This window comes from Neopsephotus bourkii, unplaced genomic scaffold, assembly GCF_033783945.1.
Source record: "Neopsephotus bourkii isolate Nb327-2 ecotype Australia unplaced genomic scaffold, CSIRO-AGI_Nbou_v1 NB_1799, whole genome shotgun sequence".
NCBI lineage: Eukaryota > Metazoa > Chordata > Aves > Psittaciformes > Psittacidae > Neopsephotus > Neopsephotus bourkii.
The window spans coordinates 125,001-131,923 of record NW_026902272.1 but is presented as its reverse complement, the minus strand read 5'-3'; the positions used below and the strand labels follow the sequence as shown (position 1 = coordinate 131,923).

Sequence of the window (6,923 nt, the reverse complement as noted above, 5' to 3'; positions counted from 1 at the left end):
GTGGGGATCTTGCCGCTTCCGGCGCCTTGTTTTGCCCCTCTGCGCTCGCTGATTGGCAGCCGATCACGTGACCAGAGGCTCCCTTACTCGGGGTGGGGCAGGAAGCAGGAAGAGGAGGAGAAGGACGGAGGAGCATGGGCGGTTCCTACGCTCCCATTGGCTGCCCACGCCCCACGTGACCCAATGTTGTGTCACGGGGGGCCAGGCGGGTGTCAGTCCGGCGCTGTCACGTGAGCGGAGAGGCGCGCCCCCTGCCGGAGCCGGTGCTGGTGCCGGCGGTCGCCATGGGCTGCTGCTACAGCAGCGAGGGCGAGGCCTCGGAGCAGGTGAGGGCCTGGGGGGCACGGGGGGACATGGGGGTTATGGGGGGGTTATGGGGGGACATGGGGGGGCCGGTGTCACCCTGCGGTGCCGGGGGTGCAGGAACCGGGTGAGGAGCAGCTCCCCATAACCCGGCTTCAGTGAGCGCTTGAGCCCAGAACCCCCCCTGTGCTGGGCTGCACCCCCAGAGCGTGAGCAGCAGCTCAGCGAGGGGATCCTGCCCCTCTGCTGGGCTATGGGGAGACCTTAGAGCAGCTCCAGTGCCTAAAGGGGATGCAGGGAACTGGGAGAGGGGCTTGGGACAAGGGCCTGTAGGGCCAGGCCAAGGGGAATGGCTTGAACCTGCCCGAGGGGAGCCTGAGCTGAGCTCTTAGGCAGAAGCTCTTCCCTGTGAGGGTGCTGAGGCGCTGGCACAGGGTGCCCAGAGAAGCTGTGGCTGCCCCATCCCTGGCAGTGCTCAAGGCCAGGTTGGACACAGGGGCTTGGAGCAAGCTGCTCCAGTGGAAGGGGTCCCTGCCTGTGGCAGGGGTTGGGGATGGAGGATCCCAAGCTCCCTTCACCCCCCCATTCCCCCAGGAGGAGGAGACGAAGCGGCTGCTGGAGCCCACCCCCAGCCCCCCCAACAAGGTGCTGAACGGGGCTGAGCAGAGCTACCACAACCTGCCCTCGGCGCGCACGGACGAGCAGGCCATGCTCTCCTCCATCCTCGCCAAGACCGCCATGTGAGCCCTGCCATCGCCGCAGCCCCCCCGCACCGGCAGCACCCGGTGCCGTGGCCCTGGGGCTCCCCCCCGTGGGGCCCAGAGGTGCCAAAGGGAAGGGGGAGCTGCTCCTAAGCCCCTTCCCTCTGGTTTGTGCCCCACAGGGACACCAAAGGGAGCCCCTCGCTGGGATTGGGGGGATGGAGTGGGTGTTTGGGGGGTGCAGAGGGTGTTTGGGGGGTGCAGAGGGTGTTTGGGGGGTGCAGAGGGTGTTTGGGGGGTGCAGAGGGATTTGGGGGGTGCAGAGGGTGTTTAGGGGGTGCAGAGGGTGTTTAGGGGGTGCAGAGGGTGTTTGGGGGGTGCAGAGGGAGTTTGGGGGGTGCAGAGGGTGTTTGGGGGGTGCAGAGGGTGTTTGGGGGGTGCAGAGGGAGTTTGGGGCGCTCTGTGTCCTCTTTAGGAGCGGGGGGTCACCCCATAGGCATGGGGGCAGCCCCCAGCCCATATGGGAGGGACTCAGGTTGCTCATGGGCCTCAATGGAGGGCTCTGTGAGGCCCCATATGCATGGGGCCCATCCCAGCCCATACAGGGGGCTCTGAGTGACCCATGGAGCTCAATCCACCCCCAAGCTGTCAGTTTTGGGGTGCTACCATGGGGGGGGGGGGCCTGGAGGCCACAATGGGACCTGCTCCCTGCTGCTCCCCAGCAACATCATCGACGTCTCGGCTGCGGACTCGCAGGGCATGGAGCAGCACGAGTACATGGACCGGGCACGGCAGTACAGGTGGGGAAGGGGTGCTCCCCATCACCCTGGGGTGCCCCCATCACCCTGGGGTGCCCCCATCTACCTTGGGGTGCTCCCATCCCCCTGGGGTGCTCCCATCCGCCTGGGGTGCTCCCATCACCCTGGGGTGCCCCCATCGCCCTGGGGTGTTTCCATGTACTCTGTGGCATCCCCATCTACCCTGGGGTGCCCCCATCCCCCTGGGGTATCCCCATCTACCCTGGGGCATCCCCATCTACCCTGGGATGCTCCCCATCACCCTGGGGAACCCCCATAACCCTGGGGTGCCCCCATCCCCCTGGGTTACCCCCATCCACCCAGGGGTGCCCCCATCCCCCTGGGGTGCCCCCATCTACCCTGGGGCATCCCCATCTACCCTGGGATGCTCCCCATAACCCTGGGGTACCCCCATAACCCTGGGGTATCCCCATCCCCCTGGGTCACCCCCATCTCCCTGCGGCATCCCCATCTATCCTAGGGTGCCCCCATCCACCTTAGGGCATCCCCATCCCCCTGGGGTACCCCATACACCCTGGGGTGCCCCCATCCCCCTGTGGCATCCCCATCCTCCTGGAGTATCCACATCCCCCTGGGACATCCTCATCCACCCTGGGGCATCCCCATCCCCCTGGGGTGCCTCCATCCATGTTAGGGTACCCCCATCCCCCTGGGGTGCCCTCATCTACCCTGGGGTACTCCCATCCACCTTAGGATGCTCCCATACCCCTGGGACACCCCCACCCCCCCGGGGCACCCCCACCCCCCGGGGTGCTGTGCAGTGCCCATTGGTGCCGTGGTTCTGACCGCGGTGCCCCCAGCACCCGCCTGGCCATGCTCAGCTCCAGCCTCACGCACTGGAAGAAGGCTCCGGCGCTGCCGTCCCTCACCAACCAACCCCACCAGGTCCTGGCCAGCGACCCCGTCCCCTTCGCAGACCTGCAGCAGGTGAGGGCCCCCAGAGCCGTGGGCTGGGGACACGGAGCCCTGGGATCACTGGGGATGGGGAAGGGCTTCAGGTCCACCCAGTGCAAGCATTGCCCCACGGCCACCACTGCCCCATGGCACTGAGGGGGTGTGAACCCTTGCAGGGCCGGTGCCTGCAGCCCTGCCCTGGGCAGCCTGTTCCAATGCCTGAGCACCCTCTGGGGCAGGAATTGCTCCTCAGCTCCATCTAACCCTGCCCTGGTGCAGCTTGAGGCCGGTTCCTCTTGTCCCATCCCTTGTTCCTTGGGAGCAGAGCCCAGCCCCTCCTGGCTCCATCCTCCTCTCAGGCACTTGGAGGCAGCCATCAGGTCCCCCCTGAGCCTTCTCTTCTCCATCTGAACCCCCCAGGTCCCTCAGCCCTTCCCCATCACCCTTGGGCTCCAGGCCCCCCTCCAGCCTCTCAATGTCCCTCTTGCAGTGCAGATCCCAGAGCTGAGCACAGGATTCAAGGGGCAGCAGCTCCAGAATCCGCACCTGCTTTGGGAATAGGGGACTTTAAAGCCCATTTTTACCCTTTTAGCCCCTTTTTAACCCAAAGGAGCCGTGTGCTTGTGCCCCACAGGTGTCCCGGATAGCTGCCTACGCCTTCAGCGCGCTCTCACAGATCCGGGTGGATGCCAAGGAGGAGCTGGTGGTGCAGTTCGGCATCCCCTGAGCCCCATGGCACCATGGGGGCCGCTTCGGGGCCTTTTGGGTTGGATTCCCCCTTTCCCGTTGTCTTCTCCTCCTCCTCCTCCCTGTGCTGGGATCCGGCCCCCAAGCGGGATTCCAATGGGAGGGGGGTGCTTGGCCTGGCGCAGGGATCACCACAAAGGGAATGCTGTGTTAATTGGGGGGGGGGGGGGAACTGAACCCCCCTTTGCCCCCCCCGTTTTTACATGGATTGGGGTTTTTTACCTGCTCCTGGGCACAGCCGATAAACCCGAGCACAGGCACGGCCACCTCCTGCTCTGCTGCTGCTTCCTGCATCAATGGGGGGCACATGGGGTGGGGGGCACAGGGATGAGCCCCAAACCCCCCCTATGCGATCCCCTTGTGGGTCAGGATGGGTCTGGGGGTGGTGGCATCCTCTGCCGTGGGGCAGGATCTGCTGTGGGGCAGAGCAGGACCGCCCCCCCAGCCCCAATGTGGGTCTCTGGGTGTCCCCTGCTTGGGAAGTGGCCCCATACCCACTGCCCCCAAAGCCCTGCCGGGTCCCCAGCCCCTCTCTGGGTGTCCCCTGGTTGGCACATGGCCCCATACACACACACACACACAGACCCCCAGGGCCCCACACGTGTCCCCAGCCCCAATGTGGGTCTCTGGGTGCCCCCTGACAGCCATAAACACCCCCCCCCATAGCCTCCAGTGCCCTTCGTGTGTCCCCACGAGTGGAGCTGAGACCCCCATGGGAGGCCCCACGTGTGCTCCCCCCTCGCGTCCCGCCAGGATCCCCCCCATCCCCAGGCCTCCCTGCTGGCCGCCGCCATTGTTCCCATGGCAACCCGTTCCCGGGGCTTTCCGCAGCTCTCGCGAGAGCTGAACAGCACGCTGGGAACTGTAGTCGCGGCGTCCACCACGTGACACGCCTCGTAGCCAATGAGGAGGCGGCAGGGGTGGGCACTGCTGTTTGAACCGGGCGGCGGTGGCGCCGGTACGGGAGAATGGGGGGAGGGGGGGGGCGCACTGGAGGAGGCGGGGCCGAGGGGAGGGGCCAACGGGTACGCGGGGTAGGGGGGTGAAGGGGGGGGTTCGGTCCGTCCCGTTCCCGTGGGCTCAGCGGTTCCGGTGCTAGGCCTCGGCCTGGGCCTCGCGTAGTGCCGATGCCCGCCCCCGGTGAGGCCTAACGCGGGTGGCAGGGGCCCGGTGTTCGCGGGAGGGCCCGAGGAGGATTCCCCCAGCCCGGGACCCCCGCACCGGATGGGCGCAACCCCCGGCGCTGCCAGGTCCCGCCGCGGCCTCGTCCCCACGACGGCGCTGCCCGGGCCGGGCCCGGCCCCCGTATCCGGTAGGAGAGCCCAGCTCCCGGTGCCGCGCTGCTGTCCCGGGGGGGTCCCGCTGCTTCCCACCCCCGGTCCCGCGTTGGCTCCGTTCCCCCTCCTCGTTCTCCCCCATCCGGTGGCTCCGACCCGGACCCGGCTCTGGGAGAGCGGCGCCATCAGCGCGCCCCTTCCAGCGCCATGGGGGGGGGGGGGCACCGGCACCACCGGGCCGGGACGAGCCCCGAGTCCGTGGCTCCTGCGTTGGGAACGGCCCCGGATGACTCGGGAACAACGGGAACCTACACCGGGAACACCCCCCCCCCCCATCGGGACCGGCTCCAGCGCGGGCGCCTTTAACGCTCGCGGTGACGTGGATGTGGCCCGGGGCCAGGAGGGAGCCGTCACCCGCGGCCCCGCCAGCGACTCCGCAGCTTCGCCTTTGTGCGCGGCTCCGGGCGGCCCGAGCCGCTCCGCTGCGCTCCGCTGGACCGGGGAGAGCCGCGGGACCCCCGGCCGGTACCGAGCGGGAGCGGGAGCGCTGCCCCCCCATCGGCCTGCGGGGGGGGGGGGGTACAGCGGGGAGGGGGGGGGCTCCGGAGGCGCCGGTTTCGTAACGCGGCGGAGCTCCGGGTCACGGCCCCGGGGGTCGCGGTGGTGCCGCGGGCACGGAGCTGGGGTGGGCTCGGAGCCGGTCCCGGGTTCACCGCGGGGATCGGGGGCGCTTTGGGGTCCGGAAGGGGGGTGCGGGAGGAAGGAGCCGTCCCAGCGGGAGCCCGCGCGTCCCGGCTGAGCCCATGGGGGCTCTGAAGCGGCCGCTCCCCCCTGCTCCTCGGCGGGGTTTGGGGTCCAGGGGCACCCCTGTCCCGCAGCCGGTGCTCGCCCCGCGCCCATTGCTGCTTGTTTACAACCGGGCCTCCCCAAGGACCTGCCCCCAGCCCGCGGCTGCGCTTCCGGCCCCGCGCATCCCGCAGGACCGCGGCTCGGGGCTGTTCCCGAGGGACGGGGACCCGGGGCGGCCATGGAGGAGCCCTTGGGATTGAGGGACCACAAGGACGGAGCAGGGCTCCGCATCCCTCTTCAAAGGGATTGCGGGGGGGGGGTTTGGGATGGGGATAAGGGATGGGACACGGCAGGAGGAGGAGGAGCCTGAGCAATGGTTTCCCTTGAGTCCTGATCCTCTCGATGCCGATCACCGGGGATGAATCCCAGGAGGTGCCGGCTGCTGTTCCAAGGCAGGAGATGGGATTGGGGAGCTCGTCCCTGGCAGGGTTGGACACAGGGGCTTGGAGCAAGCTGCTCTATGGAAGGGGTCCCTGCCCGGGGCAGGGGTTGGGAATGGAGGAGCTTTAAGGTCTCTTCCATCCCACCCCATGCCATGATCCAGCCGTGAAGGGCTCGGCTCCCATTGCTGGGATGAGCAGCAATGCCCTGGGTGCTCATCGCTCCTCCCCTCTTGCAGGTCGGGGCAGTGACCTGCGAGCCTCAGGATGCCTCTGCACGGTGCGAGGGCCGCGGCTCTGCTTGCTTGGGTAACGCTCCCCCCCCTTGCCCCATCCCCATCAGGACCGGTACCGGGGAGGGATCGGGGCCGGGGATGCCCACGGTGGGGGGGTGTTTGATGGGAGCCTGTGCTCACCGCTCCCATTGAGCAGCCACAAGGGCCGGGATGCTGGGGTCCGGGCTGGGAGCTGGGACAGCAGGGAATGGTGCTGGCTTCTTCCTTCTGAGCATCCCATCCAATCCCGTCCAATCCCATCCCATCCCATCCCATCCCGTCCAATCCCATCCCATCCCGTCCAATCCCATCCCATCCAATCCCATCCCGTCCCATCCCATCCCATCCATAGGTGAACAGCACAAATGTGTGCTCCGAACCCCTCCAGGATCTGTCCCAGCTCCGGGACTGCAGCGTCTTCATCCGGATCATCAACAGAATGTGAGTACGAGGAGCTGGGGGCATCCGGGTGGGATGTGCGGGGCAGATTCTGCCCTTTGAGGCTCCCTGTTGCACCAGGGGCTTGGGAAGTGCTTTATGGCCATAAGGGCTGCTCAGGTGAGGAAAAGCAGGATGTTTTCCTGAGCTGCAGCATTGGGATGCTTGGGAAGCTCTGGGAAAGCACCACAGCTCCCACCCCATGGAGCGCTGTGGTTCTCTGGGGACACTGGGCTGATCC

The 6,923-nt window shown here is 67.7% G+C and overlaps 2 protein-coding genes across 2 annotated transcripts in view; both read left to right on the top strand.

Annotated features, from left to right (window-relative positions):
• The first annotated feature begins 170 nt into the window (after window positions 1-170).
• LAMTOR1 (late endosomal/lysosomal adaptor, MAPK and MTOR activator 1) lies at window positions 171-3,467 on the top strand. The gene is made up of 5 exons (XM_061342597.1): window positions 171-326; window positions 898-1,043; window positions 1,727-1,804; window positions 2,623-2,749; window positions 3,351-3,467. The coding sequence occupies exons 1-5, from the start codon at window positions 285-287 to the stop codon at window positions 3,441-3,443; spliced, it is 486 nt and encodes a 161-aa protein (XP_061198581.1). The 5' UTR covers window positions 171-284; the 3' UTR covers window positions 3,444-3,467.
• Window positions 3,468-4,332: 865 nt separating this feature from the next.
• NUMA1 (nuclear mitotic apparatus protein 1) overlaps window positions 4,333-6,923 on the top strand; it is a 24,188-nt gene continuing 21,597 nt past the window's right edge. Inside the window, exons 1-3 of the mRNA XM_061342596.1 lie at window positions 4,333-4,421; window positions 6,209-6,278; window positions 6,597-6,685. Coding sequence (XP_061198580.1) covers window positions 6,237-6,278; window positions 6,597-6,685 — 131 coding nt within the window. The 5' untranslated portion in view covers window positions 4,333-4,421; window positions 6,209-6,236. The remainder of the gene's footprint in view (window positions 4,422-6,208; window positions 6,279-6,596; window positions 6,686-6,923) is intronic.

Coding starts and splice junctions, on each gene's coding strand:
- LAMTOR1 (XM_061342597.1), top strand. CDS start 285: ATGGGCTGCTGCTACAGCAGCGAGGGCGAGGCCTCGGAGCAG. Junction 1,044..1,726: donor ATCCTCGCCAAGACCGCCAT/GTGAGCCCTGCC, acceptor GCTGCTCCCCAG/CAACATCATCGACGTCTCGG. Junction 1,805..2,622: donor GACCGGGCACGGCAGTACAG/GTGGGGAAGGGG, acceptor CGGTGCCCCCAG/CACCCGCCTGGCCATGCTCA.